The 21529-nt window shown below is 45.5% G+C and overlaps 1 protein-coding gene across 2 annotated transcripts in view; it reads left to right on the plus strand.

Annotated features, from left to right (window-relative positions):
• Positions 1 to 1647: 1647 nt before the first annotated feature.
• LOC147703720 (beta-2-microglobulin-like) overlaps positions 1648 to 21529 on the plus strand; it is a 57628-nt gene continuing 37746 nt past the window's right edge. For both annotated transcript variants that reach the window (XR_015297599.1, XM_086932066.1), the window contains exons 1-2: positions 1648 to 1771; positions 20951 to 21226. Coding sequence is in view for 1 of the 2 variants with exons in the window: in XM_086932066.1 (XP_086788192.1) it covers positions 1708 to 1771; positions 20951 to 21226 (340 nt within the window). In the remaining variant the exon portion in view is untranslated. The remainder of the gene's footprint in view (positions 1772 to 20950; positions 21227 to 21529) is intronic.

A 21529-nucleotide genomic window follows, 5' to 3' on the forward strand; every position in this document is an offset into this window, starting at 1 on the left:
TGTGTTTGTATATCGGTACCACCACAGAGCTACATATATGTCCTCCCTTCCACACGTGAAAAAAAGGGGAGGGGAGGTTGACAGTGCCTCACGGAAGCAACACCAAGGAGAGGATTGTATCAGACTGGTACTCGCCTGATTCCTCACTTCTCAGCATCGGCTACTGTCAACCTTAAAGAAATGGGAGAGAAACAAACATAAAGAAAGTGCATATAGGTCAAGCAACCGTAAAGTGTTGTGTGTGCTGAGACCCGGTGTGATATATCCGTGCCCAATTTAGGTGAAAAAACAACAAATATACCTCTATAAAAAGGGTGAGGCTAACTGGCAACTCGTGACTTTATTCTGTGCTGTTAGCTCACTCTAATTAAAAGTCAACCGACATGTTTCATCACTTTGCCTTACGTTACAGTGATTTTTTCAGGGTTTCTTGGTGGGTCAGCGTTTAACATGCACCTTCCATAGTCTTCCCTTATTGTGCCAGGTGGCCTTCTGTGGTAAGCCTACCCGCCCCCCGTGGAAGACTGCTTCACGTGTATCGTTCCCTGTCTCAGTACTGGGACGCTTTGAACCGCCGAAAGGTCGGTATCGCGTGCGCGTGCAGGTGTGGTCTCGGCTGGGGGAACGATACACGTGAAGCAGTCTTCCACGGGGGGCGGGTAGGCTTACCACAGAAGGCCACCTGGCACAATAAGGGAAGACTATGAAAGGTGCATGTTAAACGCTGACCCACCAAGAAACCCTGAAGAAATCACTGTAACGTAAGGCAAAGTGATGAAACATGTCGGTTGACTTTTAATCAGAGTGAGCTAACAGCACAGAATAAAGTCACGAGTTGCCAGTTAGCCTCACCCTTTTTATAGAGGTATATTTGTTGTTTTTTCACCTAAATTGGGCACGGATATATCACACCGGGTCTCAGCACACACAACACTTTACGGTTGCTTGACCTATATGCACTTTCTTTATGTTTGTTTCTCTCCCATTTCTTTAAGGTTGACAGTAGCCGATGATGAGAAGTGAGGAATCAGGCGAGTACCAGTCTGATACAATCCTCTCCTTGGTGTTGCTTCCGTGAGGCACTGTCAACCTCCCCTCCCCTTTTTTTCACGTGTGGAAGGGAGGACATATATGTAGCTCTGTGGTGGTACCGATATACAAACACACGTCCTGGCAATATTGCCAGACTCAGAATTGCAACGGTGTGCATAACTGTGGATAGAAGGTAGATAATCCCTCTACCACAAGAGTACATTCTTCTTTTTTCAGCCTTCGAGCTGCTCAGGAGCAGGCCATTGTTGTATGAGAGTAATTTGAGTGCGCTAAAGCCCTGTCAGGCCAACAGTCTACTCTGAGGTGAGATACACTAACGTTTAAGAGATGCGCTAGTAGCTACCTAGAACGTTTAGTGCGCAAATCATCCATTCCCTTTTCCGAGCACACACAATCGCCTGAGAAACGAAAGTGAAACTACACCCTTAATTCATTTTATTCTCTGAAATAACTTCATCTCCAGCCCTCTCCTATGCTGGTGAGGCTCATTCTTGGTCTTCAGCACCGACGTCCACCCAGAGACCGATGACACGCTCGTAGCGCGTGGCTCCCATTGGTCGACTGCAGTCTCTTACTAAGTGTTCGGGAAATAGGAGGCTAGTTTGTGGCTGGCTTCGTTCGAAGAAGAGACTTGCCTGACTTCTGCAGCGGGAGATGGCGCGAATTATGCTCCTGGCTCTGCTTTTGGGTCTTGGATGTTGGTGCCAAGCAACGATACGTAAGCACAGCACTCCGATGAATATTGTTTTTTTAATTTTGTAGCGCCTCAACATTTTTAAGCGTGTTAACGTAGCTGGAAAGTGGTATTACATCAATCTGTTTAGGAAAATTATTTTATTGCCTTACTGTGTAATGGAGGTATTTGTTGAGGTTGCCGTGGGGCTCTTTGTCGAGTAAACGTTAGGAGCTAAAACAAAATGTTCTCTTCTGGGTGTTCAAGATCGTCACGATTTAAAGTAAAAGTGAAACTACAAGTCCAAGAACGCAAAGTAGTACGTTCGACTTAAAACTCGGTAGCTATGATTTAGCTATGATTTAATTGTTCTTGTTTTAGTTACTTTTTGAGTAACATCTTTGCTGCGCTGATGGTAGGGGTGTGGGGCAGGGAAGATTCGGCTGTGGGTCATCTGATAACGCAAAGACAATGGCTTTTGCCGGATATACGGCTCCTAGGACCGTCAGATGTGAGGCGAGTGCCTGGTGGAGTTAAAATAATCTCCCATTAAATCCTTTGTTGTAGCAGTGCTGAGAAGTGCAAGTGCTCTTTCAAATTAAAGAAGTGCAGGAACTTAGCACCGGTCAGTACCTGCCCTTTTAAAGCAAAGGTCAGCACTCGTATCCATTTGTTTCCTGGGGTGTCATTCACTTTTTTCTCCTGCCCACCACAGCATAGGGGACAGGGTCAGCCCACTTCATCATTCACCCGACCGTATATGAGTGAATACGTTCTACTCTTTGCACAATTATTACTTCTAGGACTACTGGTGCAGTGTTTGCTTTTACATCAATAGAATGTGTACATTTTGACTTTAGACAGTACTTGTTGTACACAGAAAACAGACTAGCAGCTCCCCCAACACTGTGTTGTGTGTCTTCATAAAAAAGAAAAAAAGAAATCATAAAGAAAAGATTGGAAAAAGCTTGGCAGCCAGCACCCGAGCTGTACCAGTGCTTTTCAGGGCTAGCCTGCTAGACAGGGCATGTGCTGTCTGTTGTCAGCCATATTGTGGCTTACCATGAACATGGAGGGGCTTGGGGCCCGCCGTTTACTTGTGATTGGTTGGCTTTCCTTGTCATTCCCATTTGCCTGCTTCTTATTTGTGCCCGGCTTCTTAATCTTGTGTTTGTCCCTCCCATGGAGCATTACCTCTTTAACATTCATGTTTTTTTTCCTGGTGTCTGTGCTCGATGTTGGAGAACAACTTTATATTGTTGTGTAAATGCTCACAGGATGTGCATGTGTTTTTGAGTCATCCCCCTTGTGTACCTTTCTCTCACCTCAATCTGCTGCCTGTCCAGTGTGCTTCTCCATGGCCGCCTACGTTACACGCAGCTTGACCTTTTCATGTTGCATCTGCCTCCTGCCCTTCCCATGTATGCTTCCGTGTCCTGCCGCCCTCTCATGTCTTGCTACTGACGCCCTTCATTGTTACCCCCTGCTTAAGAAAACACTTGCATGTTGTTGTATTCAGTTACTGATCCTATTAGGACCAGTAACTAAAAACAAGAAAAAACACCTGCTTTCAAAATGGTGCTGTCAGCATTTGCTACTGGCATTTGCTTATTCAGGAAGATGTCCACAACAAGCAAGTAGTAAATTCACCTTTAACATTGGTAGCACGAGCTCAAAAAGCAGCGCATACATTGAGTTTTTGGTTTAAAAGCCCAGGATGGCCAAAGGTGGCACATTTAGCAAGCATGATCCTGGCCCATCTTACAACTATGAATGTGCATGGTGTAAATTCTGGTGTTTATGGTCTGTTCAGTAAAGTTTGCCACCTTCTGAATTGTCGTTTGGTTGTCAGATTTCCTCTGGCACAGGTGTTATTTGGATACCTAGGCTTGTACTTATTTAGATTAGTGGTGGGTGAAAAATTCCATACAGTCCAGGGAATTGTGGCCACTCAACGTTACACTTTAACGTGGAGTTCTGGCCCAATTCTGCCAATTGCCATGTGGCGCAATTATTCTCCTGCGAGGCTCCAGAATATGTGAGCTTGCGAGCGAGATTTGGTGATCCCTAGCACGATTTTCTAACAAGGACGGTTGCCGGCACTCGCGAGCATTCGTGGTCAGAGTGCTACCATCCTAGTAGATTTTCTATTCGAGTGGCAGCAAAATCAACTTGAATGGCTGTGTGCTCTTGCGCAATGCATGGTGCTATTTACGCTGATTTTCCGTGCTGCATGCGCTACCGGTCCTAAGTTGCAGCACAAGCTGCATATTTTCCACCTGTTGGCAGAATTCCGCGGAATCTCGCAGAGTTTTTCTGTAATTCTGTGGAATTCAGCAGAGTGAAACTCTGAGTTCCGCGTACCCCTAATTTAGCCCATATTCTGAGGTTGAGTTTTGACTACTTCTTGAGCTATGTGGCCACTTATTTTTAGGCTTTGCTGTTGTGCTTTGATAGGTTTTGATCAGCATCTTAACACACAGTTCTCTGTGACCAAGTGCTGTTTATATGAATGAAGAAAGGACTGTCACTGTTATTCGGGTCGCAGTATTTGGAGAGGTTCTTATTTCTCTGCCAGAAACAACACAATGCTTATGACACAAAGATCTGATGAATTCCCAGACGGCACAAAATTTGTGTTTGGTTCCAAAGTGAAATGCAACTCTACTCTTTGACAACAGCCACCATCAGTTTTTCGGGCCTACACTACAGATGTTCACCATAATCCACCTCTTGTTCCATTTAGACAAGAACCTTAACTTCAGAGTATCACCCTGGCTCGCTAGAAGAACATAGCCTCACCACCTCTTGTACAGTTTTGCTGTCCAGCGACTTTTACCGTACACTTTTCGACATCAAAAAACATTTTGGTGCCTCTGAGCACCCTTAACTCCTTGAGAGCTCCTGACGGCTCCCGGCCCTCATGAGTCACAGTAGGCGTGTGCTCATGACGGCCGGGAGCCGTCTGAACGTTGCCGCTCCGCCCCGCGATATTATTTCCCCGCCTGTGCGAGAGAATTAATCAGTGGTTGGAGTTTGGATGGCTCCCGGGCGTCATGAGCACACGCCCACCGTGATTTATGATGGCTGAGAACCGTCCTGAGTATGGGAGCGCCATGCCCAACCCCGCCTCCCCTCGCACTGCAGCGAAATTTGCCCCGTAGCAAATGGGTTTAAGCCCATCCTGTAACTGTAGCATACATGCCTCCACTCTACCCTATAATGAACACCAGTGGCTCAGAGCATTAGATAGCTACTACGAGTGAATTAGGAGGTGTGAGAAAGTGGCTCTATATATACTGGACTATAATGAAGTACAGTGTGTATAGAGTCCACCAACCCCAAAGGTATAACAGAGGTTAAAGTCAGGACTGACCTTACTCTCAAAAGTGGTAGCTTGGTCGAGCAGTAAGGCAGTACCAGAGGGCAGTGCAAAGCATTTGTTGTACACACTCAGTCAGCAAAGGATTTCACACACTCAAAGACTGAACTCCAGGCCAATTGTTTTTATATCAAAATATATAGTTGTTTTATTTTTAGAACCAACAGGCATAAAAATATACGTTTCTCAATATGAGTACTCTCATGTAATTACTTTGCAAGGAAGCAATAAAGTTTGTGAACACAATAGATACAGGGGTTGCTGAAAACAACACAAGCCTAGACACACTTTAGCATTGAGCTGAATGGGTTTTCAGCTTATAAGTACAGTTGATACCACACAGATTACTTTAGTAGTTCCAGGACTAGATCCTAGATTCAGTCCTGGGGTATAAACTGAAACCAATTTAGTATAACCGTTTTAGTTACTGTAGTGAATTTTCATGAATATAAAGCTGTTTTAAAAGTTCACACTTAGAAACTTTTCAAGGTAAATCTGACAATGTTATCCAATGGGAGGAAATTCAGGTTGCAAGTAAAGTACGATCGCGTTACTTTTGTAATCCAGTATTGGGCTCCTAGGGCCAGCACTGGGGTCTTAACTTAAAACAGGTAGGTAATTGCGTTTCAGTATTTCGTATGATTTTTAAAGAATATTTCAAGTTTTCAAAGTAGACACTTCGAAGAAATTTCAGAGAAAAGCAGACAATGGGTTCCTATGGAGAAAATAAAGATTACTAGTAAACTCTGTAAGGATTACTTTTGCGGTTTAGTACTGGGCTACAAGGTACAGTACTGGCTTCTCCCCTGCTCCCAGTTGAGTACTTCGGAATTCGGAACTCGGCTGATTTTATATGAATATTTTCAGTTTTCAAAACTTCACACTTTGAAAATTTTCTAGTCAAAATTAGTCAATGTTATCCAATGGCAGGTAAGTGGGTTACCGGTTTCCAGGTGAGTACTTGGCTGGTGAAGTTAAGGTTCTGGGCATAGACTCAGGGGTCCCCCAGGGTCAGGTAAGTACAGTTGGTTCAGCCCCAGCAGCACAGGGGCGGCCGGGTGCAGAGGTAGGTAGGCCCAATGATATCCAATGAGGGAAAGGGGGCCTTCGGTTGGTGGCTGCTGGCTAGCAGGCCACGCGGCTGTGGGAGCTGGTCTCCTGGTCACTTGCTCAGGGCAAAGGGGGAAGTAAGATAGGGCAAAGGTGGCACAGCCAGCGGCACTCGGGCGGCTGGGTGTAGGGTGCTTTTGAGCCGTCGGGCGCTCAATGTTATCCAATGGGAAAGGTAAAAAAGGACCAAAGGCTGCAGGCTCGGGGACGGAGACTCTCCAGGGTCGACCAGCACTTCGAGAGGTAAGTTGGGATCTTGGAGCACAGGTAGGTACCCCAAAGGGAGGCACAGGGGGCTGTAGGGCGCCAGGAGCAGGGGTGTCTTTGGGTGTCGGAAAAGCTTACCTTCAGCTGGTCGCGGTTGGGGTGGCCCCTGTTTCTGAGTCTGCAGGCATCATCTGGTTCGTCGAGGAGGGTCTTTGGGCACTGGACTTCGGGTCCTAGTCACCGGGGGGACGTTCTCGTGGCCTTGGTTCGGTTGGGCTCGGCCCGGGCTCGTCGGGTGCAGAGTGGGCTGGTCCGGAGCTTCCTGGCTGGCACCAGGGGGGTTGTTGCAGCGGAGCCTCTGCTGATGGGAGCCCCAAGCTTTAGGAATGTCCAGGCAGGCAGGTCCTCTGGGTGTCACAAGATTGCTGTCCGTAGGAATCGTCAGGATTTGACAGGAGCAGGTTCCAGGGTCGGCACGCCGGTAGGGCTGGGGACAAGTCAGTTATTGTTGTCCTGTTGTTAGCAGCTGCACGGTGGGTCTTCTTCCTCTTGATATTCTTTCTTCTTTTTTTTTATTTTGGGATCTAAGGAAGGAAGGTTCAGAGAGCCCCTAAATACTGAATTTAGGGGCGCTACAGGAAGGGCAAGGACAGGGACCAATGGGTCCGTGTCCTGGGGTGAGTACACCCCCCCCATCCTGCTCCTCTCCTATGGGAGGGGGCAGGAGCCTAGCTGTGATTGGGCAGAGCTCCCCATATTCAAGATGGCCGGAGCACGGGGTTGTGCTTCACCTCGCCTCCCCCACCTGAGGGGTGGGGTTGGCACAGGCTGGCACACCCCCCTTCCAGATGTAGGTTTTCCCGCCAGTCTTCCCGCCAGAGTGAGGGTTAGAACTGGTGGGGGCCAGTTGCTGGATCCAGCAAATGGTCTGGAGAAGCTCACAGAGGCGGCATGCCTTTGAAACTTCCCCCTGCCCATCCTGGGGTAGGAGGCCTAGCACCTCGCCCAGGATGTGCATTGTTGCAGGCCCAGGAGAACGGGGGGCTCTCCACCCAGGGGTCCAGCAACATGTCTGCTGTGTGGCAGCCTCTGCAGCCACTCAGCCCAGACGTGGATTGTAGGTTAGGTTTTCAGGGGGAATCTCTAAAATGCCCTCTGGTGCATTTTACATTAAATCTCACACTGGCATCAGTGCGGGTTTAATGTGCTGAGAAGTTTGGTACCCCACTTGGCAGTCTTCAGTGTAGCCATTATGGCGCTGTGGAGTTCGTAATGACAACCTCCCAGCACCATAAACTCTTAATGGCATCACTGCACTTACAGTGCCCAGGAATGGCCCCGGGTACTGTAGGGGCACAGGGCTCATGCACCGCTGCCCACACCACTGGCATAGGGCACCCAGCTAGAGGGGTGACTGATGTATGCCAGGGCAGTGCGGTTGTGGGCATGGCACACAGGGATGTGTGCCATGTCGACTCTTTGTTTAGTTCTGTGCTTAGGCACCCACCCTACAAAGGCAGTGTGTGGGTACCAAGGTACAGGGCCCCTAAGGGTGGCACAATAAGTGCTGCAGCCCTTAGGGGTCTTCTCAGGTCACCATGCCCTGGGTACCTAGGGTACCATTTACTAGAGGCTGACAGGTGGCCAGAGATGCCAATTGGGTTTTGTTTCAACACAGTTTCTAGGGAAGGAACACAGGCCCTGGGTACCTGGTTGGCAGAAGCCCAGGGCACATGCAGTCAAAGCACATCAGCAGTCAGAAAAAGTGGGGGCATACCAAGGCAAGAAAGATGGCACTTTCTCACAGGAGGTGATTGAATCCCAATGATTCATCGTGTAACCCCCACCCAGCTTTCTTTGTATTATTTAGCCACTTCGATGCTGGTGGCGGAACCATTCCGTCATCAGTCACGGTTGAGCTGTGCTGATGACAGAATGGTTCCGTCTCGACCGCACCCTGTTCTGGAATGTCCAGCACCGGGGAAGAATCTGCACCGCACGGAAGCGGTTAGACTATGATGTTCGACATAACTAAGCTGATGGTCCCTACACCCCTGGACTGAATGCATTAGTTAATGAGCTCACACTCCCTTCAGTCATGCCCTTCAGAGTACTGCCCTTTAGGCTGTTCTTTCTTTCTTTCTTTCTTTCTTTCTTTCTTTCTTCTGCATTACCTGAATGTATAAGAGCGCTTCACAAGGAACAGTTAATAAACAAATATGAAAGATCCACCATAGAGGTTAAGAAAGTCGCCTTGATAGATTGATCTGCCTGGGCGACAAACTTTAAACGTGAGAGAGCAGCCTTTAAATTTGCACCATACTACAAAAGAAAGCCAGTATAGGTTTCTCAAGATGGAGGCCACGCGGTGATACGATTCTCTGATACTAGATGAACTGTGGTGCATAGGATTGCTCTTAGGTGGAGTAAAGAACTGGCTGGCTGGTGAGAATGGAGTTACCAATGTCCCTCCTTTTTTACCTTTCATTAATAGATTGTTGATAAAACAACTGGCAATGGTGAGGCTCAGTGGATTTATTCAATTATGTGGCAGCACTCTTTACCACATAATTATAATTTGCCTTATTTGTGCGCTAATTCGCAGATTTCACAAAAATACATCTAGCTCAAATTGATGAAACTAATACTGCAGAGTATGTGCCACATAATTTGTGGGTTTTTTGCTCCATAATTTAGATAAGATTACAAGATAATGTTGTGATCCTTGCCAGATAATTCGTATAGCCCTGGAAGTGGTAACGCTTGCAAAGTTGTTTAGGGCACCATTGAGGTTTTTTTCAAACCGAGAAATGCTTATTGAAAACAACAAGTGAAATGCTGAACTACACAGATTTTTTTGCGTTAAAATCCCATTCTGTCTGTAGAAGGGAAATATTGATGACATTCTCTGCAAGGTACATCAAGAAATGGGCACAAATTAAATGAATAGGGTGTTTATTAAACAATGGACAGGTTGCTTGTGGCTGTTTGAAATTGTGATGCTATTTCAGTGAAACAAAGTATCATTTCACAGGTCCCTGTGAAGTAATGAGTTTTTATACCACTGCATTTTGTTCAATAAAAGTACCTAAACATGTATTTTTCTATAAATATATATAATACAAGTTAAATATACCCTCTAAATGCATAACACCCAAAACGAAAAATGGAAAGGGAGAATTTCAGGACGTCTTTATCCATTTTTTCCTGAAAATAGACAAGTCTTTGAAAACACTTAAAAGCTCGGAGGATCTTGAGACAACAGCTGCAAAATCAAATTTCGGGTATGGTCAAAAACTTATGCCTGCCAGCTTCAACAGATACATTTAAAATCGACTGCAAACAGTTTATGAATTTGGAGAAACTAGAATTGCTAAATATATAACAATATGTATTAAATTCTAACAGCTTCAAAATCAGGAACCGAGATTCTTAAAATTCGATCCCTGAAATCTAAATCTGCACATTTTCACTCGCGGATAGAACACACAAACACAACTAATGTTCCAGGATTTGGTGCGAAACTGCTCCAATGCCCTCAAGTCTGGAAATTCACGGCACAGAAAGACATTTTCCATCTCGAGGAAAACAATTGAGGGAACCAGGGTACAATCTGCAGGTTTTTGATTGGGTAAATGCATGGGAATATTTGCGAATCCCCTCAAAAGAAGAACTTTGTAAAAACTGTCTACATTTGCCCAAGTTTGTGGTAACAAGTGCTCTTTGGAAAGCACAGTATTAGTATATTTAACGTATGTGCTGCTCTTCAGTATTTGCTCAATTGTTCTAGCCTTAAACATGACCCTATTGGACAAAACATGACCCTATTGGACAAACATGACTCTATTGGGTATTGGCAAAGCAGGGGCTATTGGTGACATTATGGGTCAGTCTGTGACATTCTGAATGACCCGATTGTTGTTGCATCATGTTAAAATAAATGTTTAAAATGATGTTGCACAAGAGTGGATTACCATGAAGCTGCGTGCCAGCATAAACAAGGGTTTTTCAACTGGTACTTTCCACAGTGGAATAGCACACCCTACCCTGCTAGTCTGGTTGAACTTAATAGACAGGCCTGTAATAGATTATTAGAGCAGTGGTCCTTAACATGTTGTCTTCTGTTGGCCCCAGTGAATCACTTCTGAAAGCCGGGAACCCAGGCCTAAGCAATTTCTACGATTTTAACCTCTTAACAATTCAGAAAATTAGTACATATCAAGCAAATACACAAACTAAGCCTTTAAAAAAAATACACAAATATTAGATTTTATTATAATCGCAGGGTTGGAGCTTTTCAAAATGTGTTTCATTTTTAAAAGACCAGGCAATATTACGCTTGAATCTATCAAATGACTGTCGCTTTTTTATTTTTTGCTACTAATGCACTCTTTTTGTTGCCTCATGCAAGTAAGTGATTACATTGAGGCTACTGATCTTCCCTTCTAGATTCTGTGTGCTGTGTTTCCCTACTCCGAAAAACCAAGCTTATGGATGCCACTTAATATTTAGCCTTTACTTTCAAATCCCTTCTCATTTGCACATCTTTCTGAAATTGTCAATTTTACTTTTTATGCATATATACTTTATTAATCTGCTAATATTAATGAATTGAGTAGGCCATAGATGCCAACGTTTGGATAGCAGAAAGAGATATTTAAAAAAGAATTGAGGAATATAGTTTCCCATTGATTTGCATTAAGTGGGGGGAATTTCAGGCGGGAGAAAAGTAACTCCTAGCCACTTTTATATTTGAAAATTATGAACTAACTGCACTTGCCACAGAACCTTCTGCTGTACAAAATGCAGATTTCCACAAATTGTGTCTTTTACTCAAATGGATGAAACAATGCTAGAAAGAAGACCACATGTGGTCCTGCACAATGGCTGACTGGTAGCATTTTTTGTGGTAAGGTGTTCAACTGATGCTAATGAAGTAAAACGGATGGCTGGCTATTATGTTGTAAGATGTGTATAAATTACAAAATAGAAAATAATGTGGCCATGGAACGTGCTTTATTAAGATGCACTTTTATCCTTTTCCCGCTGCATAATTTAGTATGATTCACCGGTAGTAGAAGAAATACTGAGCCTAAACTGGGCTTTGTGGCGTTGGGAAATGACCACGCCCACTTAGAACAAATTCATCAGAGTATGAAGCACACCTGGATTTATTTTTTGGCACTTAAATGTTAGCTGGCGCAATAGTACTCATTTCAACAGCCTTGAAAGGATGAAAGGCAGATTTGACCTGTCCCATATTAAAAGCAGTGACAAGCAGGTGACACATCTCTGCAGTCGGCACTGACCCTCTCAGCAGTCTTGGTGGGTTGTTGATTAGTGTCACTCTGGTTCTAACCGTCTATTGTTTTCCTCTAAATTTTTCATTTCGAGTGCAACCTTTCCTTCTTCTTTTTCAGCACATCTATATTTGAAATTCATGCATTTATTTCATGGTGTGCCTCTTCGATTATCAATCTCGCCTGTTAATTAATAATCTCCTTTGTGTTTGATTCTTTTGCATTTTGTTCTTTGCTCGTAGTTTAATGTGGTATTGCCATTTTGCTAAGCGAGAAGTTTTTTCTGATCAACTGCATTGGCCACTTAGGGGCAGATTTATGTTGGACTTGCGCCACGTTTGGGTCACGCAACGGCGGCGTAAACGTGGCGCATCCCTGCGACCTATTTACAACGTGACGCATCTAGGCAGATGCGTTCCGGCGCAGGGTGGGCGTTCCGGGGCAGGTGCACCTCGCAAAAGTACCTGAGTGAAATCTACAGGATTTCACTCAGTCACTTTTAGGCCAATGCTGCGTCAAAACCCTGCGCCTGCTTGAAGCAGGCGTAAGGCTTGACGCAGCATTGGACAGATAGGGCACCCACGAGCCTTGCTGGAGCTGCGTCGCACTTGCGACGCAACTCCAGCAATGCGTCACCTTTACGGCACAGATGCGTCAGGCATCTGTGCTGTTTTTGCCCCATGGTGCGCCGCATTGTAAAAGCGTCGCACCATGGGTGGCGGAGCTGCGGCGCACAATAACTGTCGCATTCCTGGGGATGCGCCAGTTATTGTAAATCTGCCCCTAAGTACGCAATTGGGCTGTTTGACGCAGTACACACAGATGGACTAGTTCACTGAAGAATCACAAAGGTGGGTAAGCAGGGACAGAAAATAGTCCCGGGAACCAAATAAAAGTGGCCCCCATTAGCAAATCGGATGGCTAAAAAAGTTTCGTATACTTGCAAATCAGAGATTTTTTAAACTTGTAAAGACGCGCGGTATCATTGTTTTCGCAAAGAATGAGATAGGGCATGTATTTGTGCTTGTTGCAGGCACTGTTTGTGGTAATATAGGAAATTAACAGAAACAAATAGCCACGAAACCATAAACCAGGCCCACAAACAGGCACAAAAACCGGTCGGGTGCGGCCTCATTGCCCCATAGGTCAGTCCTACCTTGTGGATGATTAAAAAAGAGACTAGTTTATTGCTCGGTAGGAGGTGCTCCTGCTGTTGAACACCGATTTCCAGAAAGCCCCTTTGATAAAATGTTTACTGTTCTAGCTGTTGGCGTTGGGTGGTGCCCTTGGCATACTGCCCGGGACTTTCCTGAAAATCACGTGATGCAATGCCCGATGGTTTTACTTTCTGTTTCTAGCATTCACGGAAACATTTCAGTACCCTTTGTTAGATTGATCCCGCAGCCGTTTGTTAAAAGGGCGTGGTCACTTAAATATAGCTCTCCCTGTCCGTCGCCAAGGAGAGCAGCCCGCCGAGACATGCAGTGAACGCGTTTGTAACCAGGTGCTGGAAGCTTCTCGAGTCACGTGAGACCGCGAGACGCACAGAGAGAGTGCCCTTCACTTGAATGCACAGACGTGGAACTCGGCTCCTCCTTTCAGTTTCCGAAGTTCACATTTCCTGTTCAAGGTGCAAGCCCAGCTTGGCAGCCAGGCTAATCTTGAAATCCTCACAAGACTGCTCAGTTGGTGAAGCACCTGCCGCAGGTGTTTTCGGCAATGAGCTCTGAATTGTGTGTGTGTGTGGTGGGGGCATGGGCGTAGGAGACACTAAATTTCTGGGGGGGACAGGGACAACCTTGTGGACTTCCCAGTGACCCTATACAAATTGCCCATTGTGCGAGACCGTACGCGCGTTAAACGTATACAATCGCATAGTTATGAAGAGAAATATTGAGAAAGGCAGGCAAGTAGTCACAGTCTGCAAGTATGCTTTATTTTTATTCACATTCACAATAAAAACCAAATGGGAAAAAATATGTATATGATTCTTGCATCTTCATGCAGCAAGAAAACAAAGGTGGGACAAAAAAAGGAATATTAAACTAAACGCTCTTAGCGATATTGCTACATCTCAAAATGCAATCGGACAAATTAGAAATTGTTTTTCTTGCTGCAGGAATCTGTTTTAAAATTATGAACTTTATTTTGAAAAGCCAAATAATTTCTTGCGCCGTTCATTGCAGAAGACAAATTCTTTCGCTATTCTATGCAGGTCAACTGAGTCCATCATCTCTTTAGGTATGTTGCATTATTTAAAAAAAAAAACGCTTTTCTTCTGGGGAAACATTTATTGAGTGCAACTTGCTTCAAACAAATAATAGAAAGCCACCTACTGGATAACTTGTGTTATTCTCCAATGAAGCGGCCTTGGGGTTCCGGTGATATTTACACCCCTCCACCTGGCCTCGATGCAACTGTAATGTTGTAACCCATGGGATTGGAGGGAGGGGGGAGAGGTTATGCTTGTGCATGTCAGTGTGTGGATAGAGTCTATTAATCTCTTAAATCAATAGACCAAAATATATGTAAATGGTACCAGAAACTATTAATCGAATTTTATTGCACAACATCCAGCGCCTGGTGTTCAGTATAGCGACTTTAGAAGGATGAAATGCTGAGTCAGCAGTGATTTGCACATCAGCACATATATAACTTAGATGGCAGCAGTAAGTCTTTTGTCGTTTATTTTAAGCCCATAATACATAGGTGCGCGCCCAGTTAAACAGCACTGAGATTGTGACATTATGAGACCATCTAAGCCGACACAGCTCCTCCTTTCAGCAGCGCACTGGTTGTATTGCATCATTGTGTTATGTTGTGTAATGTCATTGCTGGACAGCTCACTGGAGCCCCCCACACACCCGCAAAGACCCCATTTCCACCTCTTCCCCCCACCCGCCTGCGCCCGTAATGCCGGCCTGACTGCATATTTTTCTAAACTGCATCCCAACGTCTGATTTAACAAGGCTAAAGATATCCTGAACTCTGAAGGTATTGTCTGCACTGGATATTTTGAAAGCAGGAATACTTAAACGGGCTCGGAGTGATTATTGTGAAAATAATGGTGCTGCTGAACCGGAGGAGAGAGTTGAAGCCGCCGCTGCGCGCCTACAATATTTCACCAACCCAGGCACGTGACCACAAAGCCTGTACCAGCCTCAGTGCCCCAATGAGAGGTGGCACGCGGACGGTACTGCAATGTCTGGAATTACCTTCCTTTATTATGGTTGTCATTATTTCTAGTGATAACTGGTAATTCCCCAATCCCCACCCTTCCCTGCTACCCCTCATCCCACCCACCCCCATCCCTCCCTAAACATGTGTTGGAGAGGTGCTTGTAATGTGTGCAATAAACTATTGGCCAGGGATGATTACGGGACATTTTACGATTATCACAACTTTGTGTTAACTAATTAAAGGGCTGTCATGGCTGCCCTGAAATTTGGCAGATGGCACAGGTTTTCGTGAGGCCTATTTGGATCTGGCTCTGAATCTGATGCAAACAGAGCACTTGCCCCTTTTCTGCTGTTAGCAAAATTATTGAAAGGATATTTACAATCATTGACCCTTCGTGAAATCCAAGGTCACAGCTTTGGACCCGTAGGCTGGGCACAGATGTGTGCAGACACATAGGTACTCTTGAGCTACAGAAGGGCCCGAGAGAAGCGAGGCAGAGCTGAAGAGAGAGACGTAGAGGACCAAGAGAAGGATCTTTGTAGATCAAAGGGCAAGCAGAGTTTGGAGACAGAATGCAAGAGGATTGAAAAGAGTTTGGGGTAGCCGCGTTCAGAGAGAAATCACAAGGCGGTGTAAAGAGAACACAACTGGGCCCTGAGGAGGTGAAAAAAAGGAGGTGAGGGATCAGGATTGTGGTACTTCGAAGAGAGGGCCATAAATCAATAGTGCGCTTTCCCTGCCAGATCTCTGTTTCGCCTGCTCTATATGTAAAGGCAGGCCTCGTGAATGCGCACTGAAAAGCATTTCTGTGCATCCTACCAAATGATTGCACTCTAGTTATTACATGAAGAGAATTGTGTTTTGACTCTATCCAGCATGAAGCAGCTCGTGGGGGAAAGGAGCAGCTCTTTTTGCATGGTAATGTCATCTGCACATTTTGTTATTCCCTTCAGCCTTTAGCAGGGCAAGTAAGGCTCGCTTGCTGAGCTCGCTCGCCATAGTGCACTCACCCCCACCACTTTCAAATGTCACCAGGCGCCCCTTGCCCTTGCCCCTACGTCAGTCCCTTCAATGGGATAGGTAGTCACAGGCGGGAGGAGGGACCTCACACTTGGTGGGAGCGTGCTGCTGCCTGCAGCCCTCCGTCTTCAAGCCGGCACCAGACAGGGGGGGGGGGGGGGGGGGAGGGGCGAAGAGTCCGAGGACGAGCACTGGCTCTAGGCTGCTGAGGTGAGAACTAACTACTTCCCAGAGCCTCAGGGGTTTAAAAGGGCAGAGGCAGGAGGGCGAGTGGCCTCTGACGTCACCTTATGCTGTGACTATCGGATCATTGGCGCCAGGTCAAGTACAGGGCCATTAGGTCTCGCAGCACCTCTCGCACTTTTTTTCACGCGCTAATGGCCTGCCAATCTCCCTCTCAGGAGGTAGATGGGAAATGTGTTTGACCCCTCATCCCCCCCCCCGACCCTTGTCCCCTGTGTCCCCCCCACTCCAAAATCTGGGGGGGATATGTCCCCCGCATCCCCCACAGTTCCTACGCCCATGGGTGGGGGGGGGGGGGGGTAATGGCTCTGAATAAGTATGCCTAATTGAGGACGTTCAGGGGAGAAACAAGCTGCAAGAGTGAGGTAGAGAGCCAGGGAGCGTCTGATGGTGGAGGAAAAAGGCATGAGGTGGAATCAAGACTGCGCTCCCTCGATGGTCCTAAAGCCAGCCTGGGCATCTGAGCAAAAGTTGTTTCCCGGCTCTTATTCTTCAATAAAGAGTTGCCTCTTTATACAATATAAATATAATATATAATATAATATATGTAATATTAATATAATATAATGTATATAATAATAATAATAATAATATAATAATAATAATATATATAATATTAATATAAATATAATATAAATTAAGAGTTGCCTCTACCCAGTGGCATAGCAAAAGTGCTATCACTCCTAAGGCAAGGAGGGGAAACCAGGCACTGTAAGCACTGGTTTAGCAGGAAAAAAGTAGATGTAATTGATCTGCAGGCAGCCCCATACTTCCTGAGCTGTTGATTGGAACGCCCCTGCCTGAACTTATATGGCCAGTGCATGCTGGGCATTGTCTCGTGGCTACTGCACGCTGTGCCATGTCCCAGCTGTGCAATTTTTATTCTTTTTTTTTATACATTATGGGTCAAATGTCCAATGATGTTTTTGGAGGTCGCAAATGGACTGATTCACAGATTTGGGCCATCAGTTGTGACCCCATGGGGCAACCTGAAATCGAATCTGGTGGTCCCATCCACATTTCCTATGGGCATCCCTTACCAACAAAGTTACTGCTGATCATAATTCTCCATCTTTGAAAATCTCTAGTTGGAACATATCTGGTATTTCAACCAAAGTAAGTGATGAGGTTTGGCTCTCTTATGTAAAATATTTCGACATTAATATGTCACAAGAGACCTGCCCTCTTGCAGTCAGATAGGTTTGAGTTGCATGAGGTAGTCACTGAAATCTCAGAGCCCCTCTGGAAAGCCCAATACCTCAGTGGGGCCCCGGTGGAGCTACAAAAATGATATATTGACTTTTTTTGGGTTTGCTCCTTTATTACCCACCAATGGTCTGAGCTCAACCTGCACAACTAAATTACCGTATTTGTGGAATACAGCAACCATAGTACCTGTTTTACAAAAAGGTAACAGACAAGATCTACTATGTGATAGACCGATCTCATTACTCGATTCATTAGTAAAGGCCGTGGGCGTATGGCCTTGGATAGAATTGTGGCATGGTCTGATGATTTAAACAGCTTCTCACAGGTGCAATATGGGTTCAGGGAAAGGCTCGGGACAACAGAGCAATGCCCTAAACCTTCACCTTCTAATAAGGAAGTACACCATAGTGAAGCCCCCCTACTTATCTTTATGATTTGAGTAGTGCCTTTGAATGAGTACATTGGAGAAAGCTTTGGGGAATTTTAACAAATATAGGCACATATAAGGCCTTTGTGGACTTTTCTCGAGCTCTCCACAAACGTTTGAGCCTCAGTGAGGTATGGTGAAGCAGGAGAATGTACTGACTCCTTTACATTAGATCGTGGAGCCACGCAAGGGTGTGCCCTTCCTCCCATCTTGTTGGTATTACATATTACCAATCTTAAAGCCTTCCTTATTAGACATGAAAAGTATATGCCCAAGTTAAAGTCTAACCCCATACCTGCACTTCTGAATGCAGACAAGAAGTTGTTTAATGTGTCAGAGTCTAAATAACCTCAAGGGACTCATTGATAACTTTGTTTCGTTTATGGAGAGTCTTGATACTAATTTATCTAAAGGTTTTTTTATATGGCATGTGGCAGTCCTAAGAACTGCAAGACCAAAGCCCTCTCCATCAAGGGAAAAATTATTGAAGTACAGGCGCCGGAAGTAGACATGCGAAGGGCGCTGCAGCACCCACACAGAGTGCTGGAGTTCAGAAGGTGAAGGCGCAGTAAGGATGCCTTTACATTTATCTTGTCACATTTCTGGTGCTTTCAAAGACAAAGGTCAAATGTTTAATTGTGGGCCTGATTTAGATATTGGAGGTGGGTTACTCCGTCACACTGGGGACAGGTATACCGTCTGCCGAAATATAAATCCCATAGCATATCATGGGATTTATATTTTGGCAGACGGGATATCTGTCACTGATGTGACGGGGTCACCCGTCTGCCGAAATCTAAATCAGATGCAAAAAGAAGAATTTTGGACAGAATGCAGAACAATGTCATACATTCACCAAATACAGAGATCTGGGCCTAAATCCATCGTTTTTTTGCTCACCATGCCATTCCAGTTTGAACCCAGCCATATGCAAATTAGTCTTGACCATGCAACCAATGGGAACAGTCCAGCCCAAACTGCCAGGTTAGGTCCTTCCTGGACTGGAAACAAGCAGCCTAGGACGGTTTCGGGGGTTTCACCCCTCATCAGCCAGGATAGCTTGACTCCAGTGGTATGGAGAGCACAGGACCCACATCTGGGCATACCCGTCTCACTCTGGATGACCAATGCAAAAACAACAATTGATGGACAGAATGCAGAATAATGTCATACATTCACCCCAGTACAGAGATCTGGGCCTAAATCCATTATTTCTTTGCTCAGCATGCCATTCCAGTTTGGACCCAGCCATATGCAAATTAGTCTTGATCCTGCGCCCAATGGGAACAGTCCAGCCCGAACTGTCAGGACAGGTCCTCCCTGGACTGGAAACCAGCATCCTAGGACCGGTTTAGGGCTTTCAGCTAAATCCAGCCCTTTGCCTTCTGCCACATTGCTGCCTATTCTTTTAACAACAAAACTGGTGTTTACCTTTCTCTCTCTGACTGCAACTGCTTTTCTCCGTGCAATGTGTTTGTGATGTAAAGTGCTCTGAGACCTTACACTGGTATGAGTGGCGCTATAAAACTAAATGAATCTGAGAGTCAGTGGTTATGGAGACTTGAGCGGCGCTGTTAAATGGTGGTAGTGAGGGAATCCGTGGCAGAGGTGGTCATTGGGGCATTGTTGTAGCCGGCCCGGCTAGCTAGTTAATAAATAAAATGCCTAATTACGCACCTCGCTTATCTGTTTTAGAATAATAGGGTCTTTTGTGGCATGTGAAATAGCAAGCCTGCTGTTCCCGTCATAATGGACAACTGCCTTGTCTGTTCAAGAGCAAACACAACCCTGGCAGCATTCAGTAATGGCCGAAAGCCTTACAAGAGCCTTTGATTAAGGAGGATGCTGATGTCATTCCAGCCTGTCTTGATCACCCGGGTTAAGTCCTCTCTAACTTCTGATCTGATACTTTGAGTTTTTACAAGATTTTAGCCAGAGGTCGGTTAAAGGCCCTCAGAATAAACAATTGATAAGTAATGCTAAAATGTCCTTTCAGATCTCTGAACTTTAAGACTGTGTTTATTTTCGAAAGACAACTAGGAATGAAACACACGTTTAATGATCATGAATGTATGTGCATAAGCTTTTCATGATGTGTTTGCCGAACAGAATACCATTGTAGAAGTGTGGATTTGATGGGATCTTCTCTTTTATTTGAATGGCACACGTTTCATGCTAAAATCGAATATCTTTGCAGTAGAAGAATTGGGGCATGTGTATAAGAAAGTGGCGGATCCCGGGTTAGCTCCAAAATTGATAAAGCTAGACGTAGTCACTTTAGAAATGCAGGGATACGCCGTAATTTACAATAATGCGGTGCACCCTTGCTTTTCTCCCTGCGCTGTTGCTAAATTTAGCTTCCTATCGCTAATGCACGCATCCTTGCACTATAGTGCAAGGGTGCCTGAGTTGAGGAAATGATTGTTTATGTGTAGGAAGGTGTCCCTTCCTGCACATAAACAATCCAGAATGGCGATTTGTAGCTTCTATATTTGCTGCATTGTGCAGCACACATAGACGTTGCAAATTGTAAATGGTTGTTTAAGTGCAGGAAGGGACACCTTCCTGCACATAAACCACCATTCATGGCAATTTGCTGTTTCTGTGTAACAGCAAAAGCGAGGAAAAATAACAAAATTTTCCTTGTTTCGGCTTTGTTAAGACCCGGTTTTCCCTAGTCTTCATTTTGGCGCTGCCTCCTATTTAGGCCACCCTTGTAAATAGGGGACAGCATCAAAAAGAGATGGGTGTTGCAGCGGAACACCCACCTCAACACCCATTGCCTGCCCCGTTCCCTCTAAGTGCTGTGTAAAAGGGGTCCTTATTCACAAGGTCGTGCTACACCGCGTGTAAATAAGGCGAAGGGTTTATCGCCACAGGAACGGCACTAAAAGTGACGTCCCTCTGGCGATAGGGGCTTGTAAATATGCCCCGTAATATTTTTGGTAGTGGAGGCGTAATTAAAGAACATTTTCTGTGCTGAGGGTGGAGTGTAAGAGGTATTTAGAAGGGTTGATAATGTGGAATAGAGTGGAGAGTTTATCAGGCTGGTACTTCTTTGCATAGGGCAGTGGAGAGGAGAGTGGGGGAGGTGGAGGTGTTGTTTCCTGGTAACACTGACATGTTTTTTTTCCCTGCCAATGCAGATCCTCCCAAAGTGAATATGTACACGACTGGCCCTTTGGAGGTAGGAAAGGAGAACACAGGGGTTTGTCTGGTACGTGGCTTTCATCCACCGGATATCAAAGTGGATTTGCTGAAAAATGGAGAAGAAATAAAAAACACGCAGGCCACGGATATGTCATTCGATAATGACTGGAATTACCAATGGATGAAGTACTTCACGTTCACCTACACCTCGGGCGATGAGTATGCATGCAGGGTGGCCCATGCCCAGTCTGACCCCAAGGTCTACAAGTGGGGTGAGTATCCTGCAGGTGAAAAACGCAGGGGTGGGGGATTCCTATAGCTCGAGACATGTTGATTTTTGTGATGGGCAAGAAGATTTAATGTCTGTTTTGCCTGGCGGATAACTAGTCATCGAGTCACGTAAACAGTGTACGAGGTATGGGACTCTGGGGCTCACGGACAATCAAAAATGCTGTAGGAAATGTTGTGGCGTACTTTTGTAGACCTCTGATTGGCTAGACGCCCAGCACTGACTGCCAGATGGATGGTGATGTACATGGTGGTGAGGGTGCCAAAGTCCAAGCCAAAGAACGGCC

The sequence above is a fragment of the Lissotriton vulgaris genome, chromosome 7 (assembly GCF_964263255.1).
Source record: "Lissotriton vulgaris chromosome 7, aLisVul1.2, whole genome shotgun sequence".
Lineage (NCBI taxonomy): Eukaryota > Metazoa > Chordata > Amphibia > Caudata > Salamandridae > Lissotriton > Lissotriton vulgaris.